Consider the following 21,090-nt stretch of genomic DNA (forward strand, 5'->3'; position numbering starts at 1 on the left):
AGGGTTAGGTTCCGGCACCAAAAATTTTACCTACCACTTTGCATCGATTGTTTTATTTTATTAGCATTCTTCATAGAAGTAGTAATAGTCGATGGAGGCATATTCATAGCCCTACGCACATTAGGGTGGCTTTCATTAGATTCTATCCTCCGAATATTGCACTAGGATTCAATTAACTACTTTTACCAGACATGGTGTGTCTTTATTCTATTAAATTAAAAACTTTATAACACGACTGGAAAAAACTGCATACGACTATCACTATTATTATTATTATTTAATTTATTAATAGCACAATTAATAAAAAAAATGTTAGCGTAATAAATTTCCAACAAGTGTAAATAGCGTAAACAACAACCAACTGAATGCTTCACTGCATGGAACTTTACTACCAGCATCTATGAGTGGTTACTTTGAGGATGGGAATCTTTCTCATCTCTGATACAAATGCACTAATTGCTGATTGGCTCAGATTGTCCTAAATCACGTGAACAGTGCATGATACATAACACAGTATGATGCCGATAAATTTTGTCTGATGATTTGAAACTTTCAATTTATAAAAAAATTGCAAAAATAAATAAATAAAAATGGTGTTGTGGTTAGTGATCAGCACTATTGTGAATCGGCACAAATCGGACCAGCACAAAACGAGGGTTACCTGTATCTCTTAGCAGTCTTCATTGGGTGGTTTGATGCCTTTTGGTGGCCAAGTGTCATGTGGCATCTTAGGCTTGCTGAAGTCCCTTTCAACCTCTACTGTTGTCTCCAGGACTACTACCTTAGTAACAGAACTGTTGAAGTTAGCACTGTGCACAAAGAATAGTCTTATCAGGTCTGAAAAAAGACTGTCCCTAGAGGTCAATATTTAGTCTCCTGTTCTGGTTAGTGTTGGATGAACTCCTCAACCTGACATCCAAAATGCATGGCTAATTGCTTTTGCCAATTATCTAATCCTGCTGATAGATGCTGACACCCAATCTCTTCTTGAAGAATGTACTAATGCAGCCCCAACCAAATACAAGCTTAGTCAAGGCTCCACCAGCTTTGCATCTCACCAGAGAAAACATAAGCCATACTTATTAAAGAAATTCTCAGTGCCCAAAGAGCACCAACCATCAAGCTCAGAAACACTCTAATTAAACTTTTCACCAAAATTAAATACTTAGGAATCATCATAGATGCAAAACTTACTTTCTATCCTTACCTAGTTCATCTTGCAGACAAAACTGAAAAATATACAGCCATGATTTCCAGAGAAAATCTCAAAATGTGACTGGGGAGCATAAACGTCATGCCCTATCACTCACCTACAGAGCTGCTTTCCTTCCAGCAGTGTGCTACAGTGCTGGAGTTTGGTTCAGGTGGGCGGTCATTGCCCATAATCAATGCAAATTGGAATCTATATAAAGGCACATCCTCCTCACCATCACTGGTGAGGAGGATGTGCTGCACCATCAGCACGCCAGCACTTCAGGTTCCGGTGGGTGCCCTCCTTGTCCACCTTGAGGTTATCTCCAGGGATCTTCATTATAGTCACAGGAAATCCCTTCCCACAGCTGCACTGGACTACAATTTGGATTTGACTAATACTCTTAAGCAAAAGAATAAAGATATTTCCACTCACCACCTTATCCAAAGATGGTAATCTGATTGCACCCTTGGTAGTAATGGTCCAATCAGATGGTAATCTGATTAGATCATTACTACCAAGGATGCAGTTACGAAAAGATCCATATATAACATACCTATTACATATCAAAGATCGCCTCCATGCTACTCTCCAGGCCTCTACAGTGAAATGTATAACGCTACTCTTAAATTATAACAGGACACGGATCCCTCAATGCAAAGTTGACTACCTTCAGTCTCCTTAATAACTATCTCTGCATCTCTGGCTTCCCAGAAGCCTGGGAGCAGGTCTTATATGACTGTCACCAGTATCATTCACCTAGAAGCATTATGCTAACACATTTTCATTCTCTTCCTCATGGTGACGAACATGTTTACATCATTGATGAGGATCATTTTAAGCAATTCTCCACCTTTGCCCTAGCTGCCTTTACAATCAGGAAATCAAACTTACTGCCGCACAGAAATTGACTCCAACTCTTCCCAGATAAGGCCTCCTATTTTTCTTCAGGGAGTGCACCTTCACTCTGCTGTTGACCTCATATTACTACTGTTGATGCTGGACCCATTATGGGATTCACTTGCTTGCTCCATTAAGGGATGGGTGAAGAGCACTATGGGGTCCCAGCAGGGACCCTGCGGCTAAACAGCCAGAAGAACGATACAATGAACACTACACTGCATAAACCCTACATTTAATACACATACGTTCTGGCCTTTACAGTGAAATGTATGAATCACAGAGTTACTATGCAGAGTTGGGGGAGATCCTGGTGCCACTTGACATTGAACACTACATCATTATGGCCTTTTGCTTTTATATGCAACATTCCTAGTTTTCTTAAAATTGTCATACACATATTTAAAAGGTAAACTCATTTGGGAGTATATTTACAATCATATTTCTCTCAAAATTCTTCTCTGGTGGTGTCATAACTCCAATTTATAATATAACTTTCCAAAAATAATATTCTTTATTGCATACCATGCTTCATTTTCCCACATAATCTCTGAAATAGAAAGAAATGTGAAGTCAACAGATCATGTTTCTTGATGAAGAATGAAAACTATAGAAAGACTAAAGATTATATGCATGTCAAAAACAGGACAAACTGAAAAGCATAAATAATATAAACCCATTTATAACACATAAGGAAAGGAAATTAAATGAGATGTCCTACTTTGAACTCCAGAAAATCTGGTCACTTTACATGTAATCTTTGTGAATCAAAAATCTAGCTTTGGAAGACTTTTCTTTATGTGATTAGATACTAAGAGCCAAGTTTAATAAATAAAAGTGAAATATAAATATAAAAGATAAATAAATGATAAAAAATTATAAAATGATAAAAATGATATAAGATATAACAAAATATATGGTCTTAATGTAAAGTACCTTCACAGTGTTTGCTGTCTGATGCAAGAGTATATCCAAAGGGACAGACACATTTGAAAGAACCAGGAATATTTTGGCAACGAAATGCACACAGGCTTCCAACTTCTAAGCATTCATCAATGTCTAGAGGAGAAAGAATATTATACAGAAATCTAAATTAAATAAATTTCAATAGCAATAAAAATAAATAAACAAGGTATTAAAGAAGAATTAATAGTTAGCATGGACAACAGTTATAAAGTAGCATCCACCCACATATATAGCACAGCATAACTTATCACAACAAGTGATAGCACATAATTGGCATGCATTTGAAAAACCTATTCCCAGACTACTCAATATTTATATTATCATGCTGAAATAATAATGTATATTTATGGCAATTTAGAATTTAGTTACACCTGGTGTAATCATATAATAATTAAATTCATGGTATTTTAATAAATGCAGTAAAGTGATGAGAATTTTTAAAGGAATGAACAGGAAAAGCTCATACAATTATCATGTTTAAGGTAAGAAAATATTAAATATAGCAACCCAAAAATGAAAATACATTTTACATTAAAAAATACCAGATAAAAATTCACAGCTATCAGACATGTTCTTCACTAGATCCTATTTTGTTTAAAAGGCTTTTTCTGTTTCATAACAAAATTAAAAATTCCAAACAAGTTGACTTGTAATCAGTTTCTACTTGCAGAACTTTCAAAGTACAGGTTTCCATTCAATTTCACTGTTCCATTAAAAGAAATTATTATTTCCATATTGGCATGATGTAAAGAATTAGAAAAATAAAAAGTCAGCACTGCTTGGGTCAGCACGAGGATAGGGGAAGTTACAAGCCTTCTGAGTATGCAAACAATCTAGGTTTAAATTCCGTCTTTAGTGGAGGAACTTTCATCGACTTTTTTTTTTTTTTTTTTTTTTTTCAGAATGTGGCTAAGTTAGTCAGTCACAGGCGAGGTTGCATGCCTATTTAATGCAACCCTTGACTGTGACTTGGTTTTTTCATCGAACAAATGGCAAAGTAACCAAAGAATACACACTGTCATAGAAATAATATACAATGCTTCCTTAGTGCTTTGGCGCTTAATACACACTGCCATCTTTAAGTATTGAGTTACTTGATTGCATTCTTTTAAAGAATGGTTTCCCTTCTTCTTCTCAGCCATGCTAAGAAAATGGGTGAGAAAAACTTAGCACCACATTATTTTAATTTTTTATTGGGACAGTGATGTAAAAGAGACACTAATCAAATAGTTTTAAAGAATATGAAGTCAGAGCCAGCTAAGCATGGCCTCAAAAGACATTATATCCAGGCATAAGGTCCTCCACTCACAGTGGTGGCAAAATAGTAGGTTCACTATGCCTCTTTCATGTAATAAGCAGTGATATTTCCTGTTTACATCCAAGCATTGTGATGACTGGATACAGTCCTGACTGCAGTGGCAATAATGAAACTGCAATGCTACCAAGCAGGCACCCAAAAATTCAGAAGACTAGAAAATAATTTTTTTTATGGTTGTTAAAAGAAAATAGGGCAGGCCAGCTCTAGTCACTCACGAGGATGGGGGAGGGGTTTCAAAACTGTAGTTTCATCTTGGAAATTTTCCTTGCTTTTTTTCTCATTATTTTAAATAAGCTGTTATATCACATGACCTCCACCTCAACTACATAAAATGTCATGCATATTGTGTATTAGCTTCATCACCAAGGCAATCTAATTTTGTTAAATAACCACTCCTTATATTTTATCTTATAAACACATTTATGGATAGGCATTTTATTGAACAGGGAGAAAATAAGATATCTCATGTTAGTATTAGTAGCGGCAGACAATGCAAGAAATCAAGCTTATTCAGCATCATACAAAAAATAAGGAATACACCAATGATCCTCATACCATCTGTCCATCTCCTCTAATAGTTTGCCTACTTCTTCCTTGAATTTATTCAAACTGCCCACTTCTACAACACCAAAAGAAAGTCTGTTCGAACACTAGATGCTGGCTGAAGGCAGACTATTGCACATTTAGATGTGAATTAATGCCTCTCATGTGCATAGTCTGAGCAAGAGGAATGATTCCAACAGCAGTGAGCTTACTCAATCCATGCAAAGCCTTAAACATCTCAATCAGGTTTCAAAGCAGGTGCTTAGTCCCAGATGCTACACTTTGCAGAAATGAAGCCTTTCTTGGCAAGACCAAGAAAGGCTTCATTTCTGCAAAATATATGACTAGAAAATTATTATATGCAGCAGAACATGCAATTCCCCAAACATCTGCAAAACTGTCACTGCATCCAAAAATATGGTGGAATACAGAATAGCAACTGGAAAAGAAAGAAAGAAATAGGACTTGGAATGCTTTTTGTAGAACTACTACTACAAATAATCTTTTTGTAGAAAACTATTACAAATAATCTTATTCACTATAAAAGACCAAAGCAAAAGAATGACATTAGCATTAGCATTAGTAGAAGCATATGATGCAAGAAAGCAAGCTTATGCAGCATCAGCCAAAAAAAAAAAAAAAGAAGAAAACTTCCATTTCACCCTTCCGTTCGTTCGAAATACCTGTCCAGCTGAGCCTTAAATTTATTTAGGCATCAACTTCCACAACAAGCGATGGAAGTGTTCCACCAACCAACCAAATACCTGCTGGCTCAAGGCAAATTTCCACACATCCATCCTAAATTTGTCTTTCCTCAATTTGAATTTGATTATTCTCAGGTGATTATTCTGAGCAAGAGACAGAATCCCATCAGCATTGAGCATGCTCAAACCATTCAAGGCTTTATACACCTCTATCAGATCACCTCACCGGTGCCTAGGCTCCACACACTGTAATTTGCAAAACTTAAGCCTTTTTTTGTAAGAACAACCCTGGAAGAATTTTTTTGTAAGAACAACCCCAGTTGTTCTTACAAAAAAATTCTTTTTTGTAAGAACAACTGAATAGTGTTCCATTCACTAATTTTGTTGTCCTTCTCTGTACTCGTTCCAGCAGCTCTACATCCTTCTTGAAATGAGGACTCCAGACCTGTATACAATACTTAAGGTGTGGCCTGACCATTGCCTTATACAAGGGAATAATCACTTCCTTATCCCTGCTACAAAAATTCCTGTATATCATTGATAAGACACCATGAGCTACTCTTGCAGCCCGTCTGCACTGCTCAGAGACCTTCATATCTGCCTGCATAATTACACCCAGGTCCTTTTCATTCTCTACCACTTTCAGTGTAGTACCACAGAGTTGATACGTTATTCTGGGGTTGCTGTTTCCCATATATAGTACTCTACATTTGTCAATGTTAAACTTCATTTGCCACCTCTCAGCCCATCTGCTCAACCTTTCCAGATCCTGTTGCAGCAGCATAGCATCAGTAGTGTCCTTAACAACCCTGCCAACCTTTGTATCGTCTGCAAACTTGGACATTAAGCCTGATATACCATCATCAATATCATTTATAAATACAGAAAACAACAATGGACCCAACACTGAACCCTGAGGGACTCCACTAATAACATTAGTCCACGATGAGCAGTGTCCATTGACTACCATTCTCTGTCTTCTCTCCCTCAACCACCACTTTATATATAGCAGCAATTTGCCTCCAATGCCACACTGCTCCAATTTGTGCAGCAGTCTTCCATGTGCAACAGTATCAAAAGCCTTTCTAAGATCCAAGTATTTAATATCAAAGTTATTCCCTGCATCCAAGTATCCGGTCCAATTGGATACTATGATGCAGTCATAGTATCCAATTTGCAGTCAGGTACGGGACATGATACTGCCATGGGGGATGTCTTTGTATGTGCGCGGGGCAAGGAGTGTAAGGAAATCAGGCGACAACTCAGCGTTGTTATGGGCCTATATGAGAGCTTGAAGGAGAGGGTGGATGCCCTCAAAGGATTAAAAGTGAGGGCTCATCAAGCTCTCAGCTGCCCACATCAACGCCAGAGCTTGTACTTTGGCATCACGCAACACAGCAGCAACCCCCAAGGAAGAATGCACTGTTCCCAAACGAATTAGTAGTTGTTGGTGACTCTATTGTCAGGGAAACGGGAAACATGCTTTGTAAAAAGGATAGGTGGAACAGGACCAGGGTATGTCTGCCAGAGGCAAAGGTTGATGACATTGTAGAGCGGATATCATCTTTTAAGGACACAAAAGGTGATAGAGTTGTATACATTGGCACTAATGATATTAAGAGTAGGAGACTGGTGGAATTATTTAACAAGTACAGGTCACTGTTGAAAAAAAGCTGGGAATTAAGGTTGAATTTGAAAGTGTCTGCAATTCTGCCCAGACATGATAGGAGGGAGTATATGATGAGAACCCTGTCGATCAATTCGATCCTGGAAAGACTGTGCAAGGCTCAAGGGGTAGAATTTTTTTCAGCCTGGTCTGTACTTGTTAACAGGAGAGACTGCTTCTACAGGGATGGGATACACTTAAATAGAAAGGGTGCAAGAATGTCTGCTGATGCTATCGAGGCAGTGTTAGGTGGGTCAGAAAACTGCTAGCTTGGAGAGATACAAGGACTAATAGATTAACAGTAGCCACTAGCAGAGGTGAAAGTGATTCTTGCACTGCTTCTATTGGAATGAGCAGAAGCTTGGAAAATAAGATGCAGGATATTACAGAGACTGCTAAGAGTTACTGAGGTACAAGTAAACACATGCGTTGTGTTAGTTTAGCTAAGAAAAAGAACAGGTGCATGTATACTTGCGTGTACACCAATGCAAGGAGTTTGGTAAATAAATTTGATGAATTTGAGGTATTGCTCAAAGCATCAAAGGCGGATATTGTTGGTATATCAGAGACGTGGTCTCACACAGATATAAGTAATGCAGAACTGGAATATGGGGAGTACAGAAAGGATAGACAGGATAGGAAGGGAGAAGGGGTAATGCTAGTAGTTAAGAAACACATAAAATCCAAGGAAGTGAAGCCAGTCGACATCGCTGGACAGTGCAGTGTAGTGTCAAGTCAGTTTGGTGTGACATTGTTCAAGTCAGTTTGGTGTGAAATATTGTTCAAGGCCTAAACCTTGAACAATATTTCTTAGTTGGTATATAAAGCTTAGTAGCTTCCAAGATAAGTTCTTTGAATGCTTCCCATTCTAATTTGCTGTTGGTAACATCATCAGTTGGTCCCACTGTATAAAATTTAAATACTGTCTCAGATCATTATAGTTGCCTTTACTAAAGCAATAACCCTTCCCTTTACCTCTAATGGTAGTTACCTCTTTGAGTAAATCCCACTTCAGCACACTGTGATCACTGCCACCTAGTGGTTCCTTTATCTGCAGATTCTTAATGCATGAAGAATCACTACTGATAATCAAATCAAGAGTATTATTCCCTCTAGTTGCCTCCTGAACATGCTGATGTAGAAAACAATCATCCAATAAATCCACAAAAGCCTTGCTAGTGTGTGAGTAACCAACCCACAAATTCCACTCTATATCTGGGAAATTAAAATCCCCCATTATAAGACTCTCTGATTTACTGGCCCACTCTATTTCCCTGTACAGTTTCTTATTATACTCATCAGAGTCATTAGGCCTATAGCACACTCCTACTCTTAATTTTGATCTCCCAATGCTTATGTCACACCAAACTGACTCGACACCGCACTGTCCAGCAATGTCAACTGGGTTCACTTCCTTGGATTTTATATGTTTCTTAACTAATAGCATAATCCCTCCTCCCTTCCTATCCTCTCTATCCTTTCTGTAGTCGTTGTACTCCCCATTCCAGTTCTGCATTCCTTATATTTGTGTGAGACCACGTCTCTGATATCTCAACAATATCCGCCTTTGATGCTTTGAGCAATACCTCAAATTCATCAAATTTATTTACTAAACTCCTTGCATTGGTGTACACGCAAGTATACATGCACCTGTTCCTATTCTTAGCTACCCTAACACAACCCTTGTGTTTACTTGAACCCCAATGATTCCCAGCAGTCTCTGAAATATCCTGCATCTTGTTTTCCAGGCTTCTGCTCATTCCAATAGAAGCAGTGCAAGAATCACATTCACCTCTGCCAGTGGCTACTGTTACTCTGCGCATTATAGCCTTAGATGCTAATGCGCCAATAAAACCAAACCAAACCAAACTGTTACTCTATTAGTCCTTGTATCCCCCAAGCTAGCAGTTTGCTGACCCACCTAACACTGCCTCGATAGCATCAGCAAATATTCTTGCAGCCTTTTTGCAGTATCCCATCCCTGTAGAAGCAGTCTCTCCTGTTAACAATTACAGACTTTTTTTTTTTTTTTTTGGTAGTTGTTGGCGCATAGGCTTCTGTGGCCATAATGCACCTCCCAAGGTTTTTGCAGTACTTTGATCCAAGCCCGAGACGGGAATCGAACCCGCGACCTTTGGGTTGCCAGGCAGGCACTTTACCCACCTGGCTAGCCCGGTCGGCAATTACAGACTAGGATGAAAAAAATTTTACCCCTTGAGCCTTGAACAATCTTTCCAAGGGCCGAATTGATCGACAAGGCTCACATCATATACTCCCTCCTATCACGTCTGGGCAGAATTGCAGACACTTTCAAATTCAACCCTAATTCATGGCTTTTTTTCAACAGTGACCTGTACTTGTTAAGTAATTCTGCCGGTCTCCTACTCTTAATATCATTAGTGCCAACGTGTACAACTCTATCACCTTTTGTGCCCTTAAAAGATGATATCCGCTCTATAACGTAATCAACCTTTGCCCCTGGCAGACATACCCTGGTCCTGTTCCACCTATCCTTTTTACAAATCATGTTCCCCGTTTCCCTGACAACTGAGTCACCAACAACTACTAGTTCCTTTGGGACCAGCGCGTTCTGCCTTGGGGGTCGCCGATGCGTTGCGTGATAACGAAGTTCAAGCTCTGGCGTTGATGTGGGCAGCTGAGAGCTTGATGGGCCCCTCAATTTAGATCCTTCAAGGGCATCCACCCTGTCCTTCAAGCTCTCATATAGGCCCATAACAACGCTGAGTTGTTGCCTGATTTCGTTACACTCCTTGCATCGCGCGCGCGCGCACACACACACACACACACACACAAAGACATCCCCCATGGCAATATCATGTCCCATACCCGATTGCTCCACAAACATTATGCAAGCAGTGCATTTTAAACGGCTGTGATTCAGAGGGCAACTGCCCCCCCCCCCCCTAAGTTCTCCTCTGAGCCACAGCACTCCTCCCATTAGCTTGAGCCTTTTGCTTTGCTGCTCTGGTCTGAGTCATGATTTCGATTTAATTTTAATAAAATTTCAATTTCAGTACAAAATTATAACCTTAAACGTGTATCCCAACACAGTTATAATGCTATATATATATTTTTTTCAGTATCAAGTATTATCTACTAGTTCTGTTTATATAACTTCGGTATCAAGTTATGTATTAATTAATTATGTTACGTTTTTAATCTAAGTCATTATATGTATTTAGTTAAAAGTACAATTTAATTGTCAACGAGTTTAACAAAATTAATAGATTTTACTGATTAATTGACAATATTATATTATATACTATACTATACTATGTTGTTTGTTTGTCATTTGGTTTTTAGGAGCATCAGCAACTAAGGCCATATTGCTCCGGGATATGCGGTGGTCATTCCCTGACCTTTCCGCATCCTCCGTATTTGGTGGTGACGGGCTCGAACCCCGGTCTAATCAAGAAGCGTGTGCTATGCACTGCTGCTCCTTCCCACCTGGCTACGGAGGCGCTATACTATACTATACTAACGCTATCTAGTTCGGGATATAACGTATCGTATAACAATGGCGGCAAGTTACGAACGGTAAATCTATGGACACTTAAGTATTAATTAACTTCCAAATCTCGCTGTCTCAATTCAGAATAAACTAACGATCCTGACTAGGTCTATAAGCTACTTATAGAAAATAATTTCATGTAACAATTGGTCAATAAAGCGGCTAAATACGGCTAAAAAACGTCTCATTCAGAAGAGCTGCAACTTGTAACAAGTGGATTTGATTCCCTTACTGATACTTTTATTCAATTATAAGGCCAAGTAAAGAATAAATACACCAGATTAATCAGAAAATCACAAAATAATGCTATACTACTAAATTTAAAACAATGTTTTAGAAAAACAATTTCAAATCAATAAATAAGAAAATCCACTTAGCAGCTTTGAACACATCTGGCTCCCACTAGCCTCGTCAGCAGACTCTTTCCTCGATTTGAATCTATGCTCTCATCAGGTTCTTAATCTGAGCAAGCGGAAGTATCCCATCAGCATTGAGCCTGCTCAAACCATTCAAGGCCTTATACACCTCAATCAGATCACCTCACAGGTGCCTAGTCTCTAGATTCTGCAACTTGCAGAACTTAAGCCTTTCTTCATAAGTGCTTCCCTTTTATTTCTCTCACCAAACTCCATGACCTGCTCTCTGGCAACTTGTATGCACTGCTCAGAGAACTTAATATCTGTTTCACAATTACCCTCAGGTCTTTTTCATTCTCCACCTCCCTGAGTAGTACCACACAGTTGGTATGTTTCTCTTGGGTTACTGCTATCCATATGCAGTGTACTTTGCATATGTCAATGTTAAACTTCAATTGCCACTTCTCAGCCAATCTGCCTAACTTTTCTAGATTCTGATGCAGTAGCATAATGTCTTTACTGCCAGTAACAACCCTGCCAACTTTTGTATCTGCAAATTGGCACATTTAAGCCTGATATACCTTCATCAATGTCATTGATAAATACACAAAACAGCAATGGGCCCAGAATCGAATCCTGGGTGGGGGGGGGGGCTCCACTAATAACATTAGTCCACGTAGAGCAGTGTCCATTTATTGCCACTCTCTGATGTCTCTAACTCAACCATCCCTTTATCCATTGTGGCAACTGCCTTTAATGCCATACCGCTCCCATTTCTACAGCAGTCTTCCATGTGCAACAGTATCAAAAGCTTTCCTGAAATCCAAGTACATGATATCAAAATTATTTTTTGCATCCAGTTCCTTTGTGACCACATCATAGTATCCAATCAAATTGGTCAGACAAAACTTCCCATTAACAAACCCATGCTGTGTCTGAACTATTACTGCACTCTTGTCTAGGATATCCTGTATCACCTCTTTAACCAGTGACACCATTATTTTTCTCGGAACATAAGTTAAACTAGCAGGTCTATAATTATGTGTCACCCTTTGGCACCTCCCTTTGTGAATTGGGGATATATTTTCACATCACCAGTTCGCTGACTCTAAGGATGCCCCCATAATTATAGCTAAGCGTTTGCTTACTTCCTTTGCTGCCTCCTACAAGATAACTTGATTCATTCCATCTGCCTGAGTTGCCTTTTTTATATTTAACTTCAACAATTTCTCCTCCACTTTGCTCACAGTCATTATAAAATCACTTAGCTCCTTGTTAGAGTTTGATAAACTTCTGGAATTCAACTCCTTGAATAACTCCTCATGTGTGAATGTAGATGCAAAATACTCATTCAGTTTATCAGCTACTTGAGCAGGATTATCAATATTCGAACCATCTCTGTTAAGTGGGCCAATCTGACTCATCCTCTTCTTTCCAGAATTTACGTAAGTAAAGAAATCTCTGCTTTCTTTCTTTACATCCATTGCCAGAGATTTCTCGTAATCTGCCTTTGTCTGCCTAACCTCCTTTGTGACTTGATTACAGACTAACGTATATCTGCCATAGGCTTCTGTGTCATCTGATAATTTATATGCATTAATTTATATGCATAGCATGCATTTTTCTTCTCTACCATGAGCCTCATTAATTCGAAAACCACTTTGTGAATTGGGGATACATTTGCGCATCTCCAGTTCATGGGGACCTCCCCTGACTCTCAGGATACTCCCATAATTATGGCTAAGGGTTAGCTTACTTCTAACTGTTATACCTGCTTTATTTGTACAGAGCACTGATAAGATTGAAGCATGATTATGGCACTTCAGTATGCAATTACATCATAGTGCTATCAGCATTTCTCTAGAGGAGGGTTTGCCAATGAATCGATTGCGGCTTTAATTTCGGTCGATCACGACGAATTTTAAATATACAGTCATCCCACAATTTGTGCAGTCAGGTATACTACCAAAATTTTATATTGCACAGCAGGTTTCGCTACCTGCGTGTTATTATTTTTTTAATTTTTAATTTTTTATTTTATTTTTTTTATGAAGCTTCAAAAATAGGAATGAAGAGCAGATTTTGAAAATTTAGTTTTGTTTTTTTGAATGATTGAAGATTTCATTGAAGGAGAAACACATTTCACCTTAATAACGTAAAATCCCACAGAATTCCAGCTGTCGGTACTATTTCAAATGCAATTAGATCGAGTTTATTACCCATTTATAATTAGATTGCACTAACAGAAAAGCCCAATAAACCGAAAGTACAAATTGTTTTTATTGTTTTATGGTCGTGACCTCCAGAAATAGTTTTAGAGAAATATCACAAAGGCATTCAAAACTGATTCTTATAAGGATATAACCAAACAGAGCAATAAACGGTGGTGAGTTTGTCTGGTTATTTTGGAAACAACTTCCTCATTCGGGAATCCTCTTCATCAATTATCCTACGTTAGCTGTTCAGACAGAATATTTTTCGGGTACATGCAACTTAAATTGTTTTAATCGGTAACATTGCTCTTGCTGATTTAATAACTGGACAGTACTTATATGTTTATTTAATACCTTTTCATTTAAAATGAATACTACAAAAAAGAGTAAAACGTATCATTTTCATCAAGAGTAGGAACTAGAATACTTTTTTGTAATGGTGAAAGAAAAATGTTGCTGTTTGATTTGCAATGCTTTCGTGGCTATACCCAAAAAAGGAAATTTAGAAAGGCACTTCAATGCACTCCATGGTAAATACCAATCGTATTTTCTGCCGAATAGTGACCTTAGAAAAAATAAATTAGAAGAAATTAAATCCAGATTATTCACGCAACAAAATTTCTTCATGACACTTAATTTACAATCTAAAGCAGTAACTGTAGTATCATTTAAAGTGAGTCATCATCTTGCAAAAAAAAAAGCAAATCATTTTCTGATGGTCAATTCATCAAAGACGCATTTTTAGAAATAACAGATTCTCTTTTTGAAAATTTTAAGAACAAAAATGAAATGAAATGAAAAGTGCCCTTCAATTATCTCGAAATACTGTGATGTGATGATGTGACGCATTGAAAATAAGAGTAAAAATGTGAGTGAACAATGCGTCGTCATATTGCTAATTGGGTGCCCTTTTTTTTTACAACTGGATGAATCTACAGATGTCAGTGATACAGCTCAATTGCTCATTTTTATTCATATGATTTTTGATGATTCTGCCACTAGAGAAGAACTGCTGGGTAAGGTTTCGTTAAAAGAAACATTTTATTAAAAGAATTAAATCACCATTTAAGCTCGTATCAGTAACAACAGATGGAGCTAAAGCAATGACGGGGCATCTTAACCGATTCATCACATTGTGCCAAAAGGATGATGAATTCCCAGATTTTTTCAGTTACCACTGCATCCACCAACAAGTGTTAGCCAGCAAAAGATTAAATACTAAAAGTGTTATGGACATCACTTTCGAAATCATGAATTCCATCAGAGGACAATCTCTTCAAAGGAGACTTTTTAAAATGCAACTCGATGAAAAAGAACGAGATCTGATATTACACACACAGATGTGAGGTGGCTGAGTCGGAGTAAGTTTATACAGAGATTTCAAAATTTGCTGAATTAAATTAAAAAATTTGTTGATCAAAGGGGAGATGATTATCAACAGCTACGAGATACGGAGTGGTTGTGTGATCTGGCTTTTTTGGCAGATTTTACCAGTAAATTAAATGATCTGAATTTGGAATTACAAGGAAAAAATAAAAAATGTGGGTGACATGATAAGTAGTATTTCTGCATATAAATATCAATTTTTGGCAATGGCTAAGGATCTCAAAGAAAAAAAGTTCGACCATTTTGCAAATATGCAAGATCATTTGCAAAAATATCCTGTTTTTGAATTTAATAGTGAGAAATATGTTTCTGAAATTGAGAATGTTGTGGAAGATTTTGAAACCAGATTCAGTGATTTTAAAACAATTGAAGACATTGTTCAATATATTTCTTATCCATTTAATGTTGACTTAGTTATGAAACAAATTGCAGAAAAAATCGCTGCAATTTTTCACATGGAGAAAATATTCCTTGAAAATGAAATCATTACATTGCGAAACGATATCTTCCTAAAAGCCTGATAATCAGAAAAAGACTTTGGAAATATGTTTGCCGAAAAAAGTACCGAAATGTAAAAAAATGCAGAGAACTTTTAAATTCCTGTTTTGGTTCCACATATCTATGTGAATCAACCCTTTCGTATTTGAAACAATTTCGTATTTGAATCAACCCTTTCGTATTTGCTCTTACGGACTTGCATACAGAAGATTCTTTATGGTTGGCCTTATCACAGTACATTACCGATTTTGAAAGCTTTGGTGATGACATGAAGACACAAACTTCACATAAATTAAAATTTTAAATACCTGTGAATTTAAAATAAGAATTTTGAATTGTATTTAATTTTAAAATTTATAAACAACATTTTTCAATATGTTTTGATTAACTTTATTAACCTTGTGCAATGAAATTTTTGAGATGGTAGATCGCGGCACATTTTTAAGGAAAAATGTAGATCCCATCACAAATTAAGTTGGCCACCCCTGCTTTAGAGGGGGGGGGGGATAAGGACATTGTTGATATCTAGCCTTTATGCTGAAGTTCATGAACCACCACTATCAATTAGAAGAAAACAATTAATATTACTATGCAAAATAAAATCCATGCTAAACCACTCAACATGGTCAATAATTTTTACACCACAATGGGAGAACATCTAAGCTCACTGCATGTCAGTTAACCTCTATGCGTAAATCTTAAAGATATCCTTATAAATACAGACCTCAAATTTGATAGTGTTGCAATTCCACCAAAATTTCCCCCACCACTTTGGAAAGTGGGTCCATCCAAATGTAATCTCCAGCTTCAAACATGGGATAAATATCTACTCCCAAAGAGAATTTCCAACAGCTACATCCTTTACCCAAATTATATTTCTGTATGCACAGATGGTTCCAAAATTGATACCAAATTAGGAATTCCTGCTATCCCCCCAGATGTCACAATAGCACAACTTTCGAGGAAATGTTGTGTATATATATACAACAGAACCTGAAGGTAATATAGATTTTCTTGGAACATATAAAAGAAACAGATTTTGCTAGAAGCATTATATACACTTCTCTGAGTGCATTTCAAGCACTCAAAACCATCTTGATGCCTCAAATGTTGTCTTATGGCAAATTCAGAATACCTTAAAAACATTTATTGAATTATTTATTAAAAAATTTATCATCTTTAATAAAATTATTTAGTATTAGTATTAACAATGGCCACATGGTGCAGGGAAGCCTATCGTTTATGCTGCATCAGCCAGGAAAAAAAAAATAATAATAATATTAAGATGAAAATTTTAAAAATAAATAATTAATAAAAGAAAAGGAAATAGAAAACCTATGAATTTCCCCCCTCCTGTATGTAATTATCCAGCTGACCTTTGAATTTACCCAAACTGTCAGCCTCTACCACAGATGTAGGTAACTTATTCCAGTAATTTATAACTCACTTTTTTTTTTTTTTTTTTTGGTAGTTGTTGGCGCATCGGCTTCTGTGGCCATAATGCACCTCCCAAGGTTTTTGCAGTACTTTGATCCAAGCCCGAGGCGGGATTCGAACCCGTGACCTTTGGGTTGCCAGGCAGGCACTTTACCCACCCAGCTAGCCTAGTCGGCTTATAACTCACCGGCTAAAATAAAAATTCCTGCAATCCAGTCACTAGTAGTGTGATTAAAGCACTTGATGCATTTTTCATGACCAGTATAATATCTCGAGTCAGCCTGGTCATAATTCCTCCCCCCTTTATGATGATATCTGGATACGATAGTATCTCGAGTTCTAACTTTTTAGAATTTTTGAATAGTATGATGTCATAATCATACTTCCTGAAATAAGTATGATTGCTACAATCATACTGCATTTATAATTATTTTTTTTGTTAGTTGTTGGTGCATCGGCTTCTGTGGCCATAATGCACCTCCCAAAGTTTTTGCATTTACTCTGATCCAAGCCCGAGGCGGGATTCGAACCCACGACCTTTGGGTTGCCAGGCAGGCACTTTACCCACCCGGCTAGCCTGGTCAGCCCTGCAGTAAGTATGATTGCAACAATACAAGTATTTGTCATATGACTGCAACAATACGAATATTTGTCAACAATTTATTTTTTCATCTCGCATTTTTATTACATTCCATTGTTAGGTGCCCCTAGCAGCTGTATATGTCATTTCAACTACAAGATTGGTATTTCAATCGACACTATTTTCTAGAGACATTTAGATACATTGCAATCGCAAGTATCATTCTCTTACTTTAGTTATCATAAATCCATTGTACCTTTTCTTCCAGAAATTATGAAAATTTGCGAATGTTCAATAAAATATTTACAATACAAAAGTTCTTTTATTTTGTAATCAATATCCAAATCAAAATACCTAAAAGAAACATGAAGGATTCACATAAAACCATCTACCACATGTGCTCGTCACGCGTGCCACTTTTTTATTGATCTTTCTCTTTTTTTTTAACAACTAGGGAAATATAATGGATACATTGTTTTTCATGATAAAATTTTAATATTGTGACTAAAAATAACATGAAATATTTCCCATATCACAAATAACAAAAACTATCACAAAACACTCTACAATATAAAAACAAATATTACATAAAAAACAAACTCTTCTAGAAAAAGTACACAAAAATCACAGATTACACGAAAAAAATCATTATACAAATATTCAAGAAAAATTGCCATATAGAATTTACTTCTTTATTAATATTTGTTGTCAATCTGCTTTCTCAATAGCTGAGCGATGATTACAGAGGAACGATTTGACGTTACAATCCAGATCAAATTGAAGCAATGGTTTTCCATTTAGATGTATGGTCATCATAATTTGCAATGTGTTTTTTACAATATTATTCATTATGCTGAAAGCTCGCTCAGCTTTAGCACTGCTAATCGCAATGGTTTCAGAGATATTTCTGGCTTTCTTAATTGAAGAGGGAATTTCACTCGATTTTAAAGATAAACTGTCTTCAACAAAATCTCTAAAATCATTAATTTTTATTTCATATTTTATCAGAAAATTTAAATTTCTTATTCGTTTTTCACCATTTTGCCGCGGAGATGAAAATTCTTTCATATTCCATGATTCCGGGTAGCATATGTTTAAAATTTCTTTCAATTCCTCATCGTCAATAGTATCATTATTTTCTTTATTTAATTTAAAATTACTCCGTTGCATCAATAACTTATCCTTAATAAGGATAAGTTAAATATGCTCTTACTTTTGATTTTGATTCCTTCAAATTCTTTCAACTTCCACATGCTCTCAATTTTAGCTTCACAATTTCCTTCAGAATTTTTTAAATTAGCGATAGCATTGATAGTTAGAATAATTAACTGATAGTTAGAATAATCACTATAGTAAATCTGTTTTTACTATAGTGATACTGCGACTTTGTAAATCTTCTGAAAGTAAGAGAGCTCCTGCAGGATGTTGGTCATTAGTGCTAAATCATTAAGAAATTCCAGATTGAAAAGTCGGTTTAATAATCCAGAATATTTAACTTCTGATTCAAAATGCTTGCACAAAATGGGATAACTGCTCCAGCCCTCAACTGCCGTCTGCAAGCTACAAGCTGCACATCGTGGCCCAAACACACGACCAATCTTTATAGTTTCCACATCAAGTTCTTTAGCAATCATCCTTAATTCATGATGGTTTTTTGGAGATTGGTGATATAATTTTTTTTTTTATTATTATTATTATTATTGCTTGCATGCCATTATATTTTGGAACCTTTTCTTCACAATGAAAACCTCAAAGCAGTTTCCAAATCTGACAATATTTCATCTTCATCTTCGGAAAGTTTACTTAATATCTTAGTTGCTCATTCCCCCACTCCCTTCTCGACGTCACTACTGTCACTAGTTCTTTGAATACTGTGCAAAATATCAGAATCACTCATATATTCAGCTACTGTGACCATGTAAACACAGAGAGGAGAAATTTACTGGAAGGCGTGGATCACTCACTTCTCTGAAAAACAGAGAAGTAACCACAACACAGGTTGACCAGAGGCTAATATCTGTGGCGGGAATCTTCTTAATCCTCTGACTGGATATGGAAAGCATATTAACTAGCAAGCCTTCTCGAAATGTGGCTGCGTAGGTTCTATGTATACCACTAATGTTGTGGAACAGTAATCCCTTTCACCCTTAATTCGCACTTTCTAATTACCTAAAGGCTAGGCGTGAGAACAATGTACTAAGTTGTCTCTCATAATCCACTTGTTCTACGGAAACTATTTTAAATGCAATTATCAAGGGGAATTAAAAAAATATCGCTACAAAGAAGTTTGTTAAACAGAGGTCCGACTGTAATTAACTTGGCAAAGGTAAAGAAAGCCAACACGAGAAACATTGGATAACTTACGTGGAAAATTAGTTTCCTGACACCGGACTCTAGTGCTGCTCGCTCGGTAAACAGACAGTAAGTGTTATCGGATGTTCATTCACCAATCAGCACATCGTTTGCCATGCCTACCTTCAATCAGGTCACAAAGGAGGTTAGGCAGGCGAAGGCAGATTACGAGAAATCCTTGGCAAAAGATGCTAAGAAAAACAGCAAGGGTTTCTTTACTTATATAAACTCTAAAAGGAAGGGGATGAATCTGATTGGTCCACTTGATATCGATGGATTGACTGTTGATGATCCTGCCCAGATAGCAAACAAACTGAATGAGTATTTTGCATCTACATTCACACACGAGGAGTTATTAAGGTTTGGAAATGGCAGAAGGTTATCAAATTGTAGCAGGATACTTAATGATTTTGTAATAACTGAGAGCAAAGTGGAGGAGAAATTGTTGAAGTTAAACATAAGAAAAGCACCTGGGGTGGATGGGATCTATCCAGTTATATTAAAGGAGGCGGCAAAGCAACTAAGCAAACCCCATGGCCATAATTATGAGAGCATCCTTGGACTCAGGGGAGGTTCCCACGGACTGGAGATGTGCAAATGTATCCCCAATTCACAAAGGGGGATTGAAGGATGACATGAGTAATTACAGACCAGTTAGTTTAACTTCTGTTCTGGGTAAAATAATGGAGTCACTGGTTAAAGATGCATTGCAGGATCATCTAGACAAGACTGCAGCAATAATTCAGACACAGCACGGGTTTGTTAAGGGAAAGTCTTGTCTGACAAATTTGATAGGATATTATGATGTGGTTACAAAGGAACTGGATGCAAAAAATAATTTTGATATCATATATTTGGATTTCAGGAAAGCTTTTGACACTGTTGCGCATGGAAGACTATTGTACAAATTGGAGCAGAATGGTATTAAGGGTAAGTTGCTAAAATGGATAAAAGGATGGTTAAGTGCGAGAAGACAGAGGGTGGTAATCAATGGGTGCTGCTCTTCTTGGACTAATGTTATTAGTGGAGTTCCACAGGGTTCGGTGTTGGGTCCACTGTTGTTTTGTATATTTATCAATGATACTGATGAAGGTATATCAGCCTTAATGTTGAAGTTTGCAGATGATACAAAGGTTGGCAGGGTTGTTAATGACAGTAATGGCAGTGTGCTACTGCAACAGGATCTAGATAATTTGGGCAGATGGGCTAAGAAGTGGCAACTGAAGTTTAACCTTCACAAATGCAAAGTACTGCATATGGATAGAAGTAACCCCAGAGAAACGTACCAACTGTGTGGTACTACACTTAAGGTGGTAGAAAATGAAAAAGACCTGGGAGTAATTGTGCAGGCAGATATGAAGTTTTCTGAGCAATGCAGACAGGCTGCCAGGGCAGGTCATGGGGTTTTGTCAATGATATATAGGAATTTTGCTAGAAGGGAAAAGGA

The 21,090-nt window shown here is 37.1% G+C and overlaps 1 protein-coding gene across 3 annotated transcripts in view; it reads right to left on the reverse strand.

Moving 5' to 3' along the window:
* The window catches only part of LOC150080668 (fibrillin-2-like), a 1,460,049-nt gene that overhangs the window by 251,863 nt on the left and 1,187,096 nt on the right, over positions 1–21,090 (reverse strand). For all 3 annotated transcript variants that reach the window (XM_090381969.1, XM_090381968.1, XM_090381967.1), the window contains exon 53: positions 3,029–3,151. In XM_090381969.1, coding sequence (XP_090238095.1) covers positions 3,029–3,151 — 123 coding nt within the window. The remainder of the gene's footprint in view (positions 1–3,028; positions 3,152–21,090) is intronic.

The sequence above is a fragment of the Mastigoproctus giganteus genome, chromosome 9 (assembly GCF_048544385.1).
Source record: "Mastigoproctus giganteus isolate SK-2022 chromosome 9, ASM4854438v1, whole genome shotgun sequence".
Lineage (NCBI taxonomy): Eukaryota > Metazoa > Arthropoda > Arachnida > Uropygi > Thelyphonidae > Mastigoproctus > Mastigoproctus giganteus.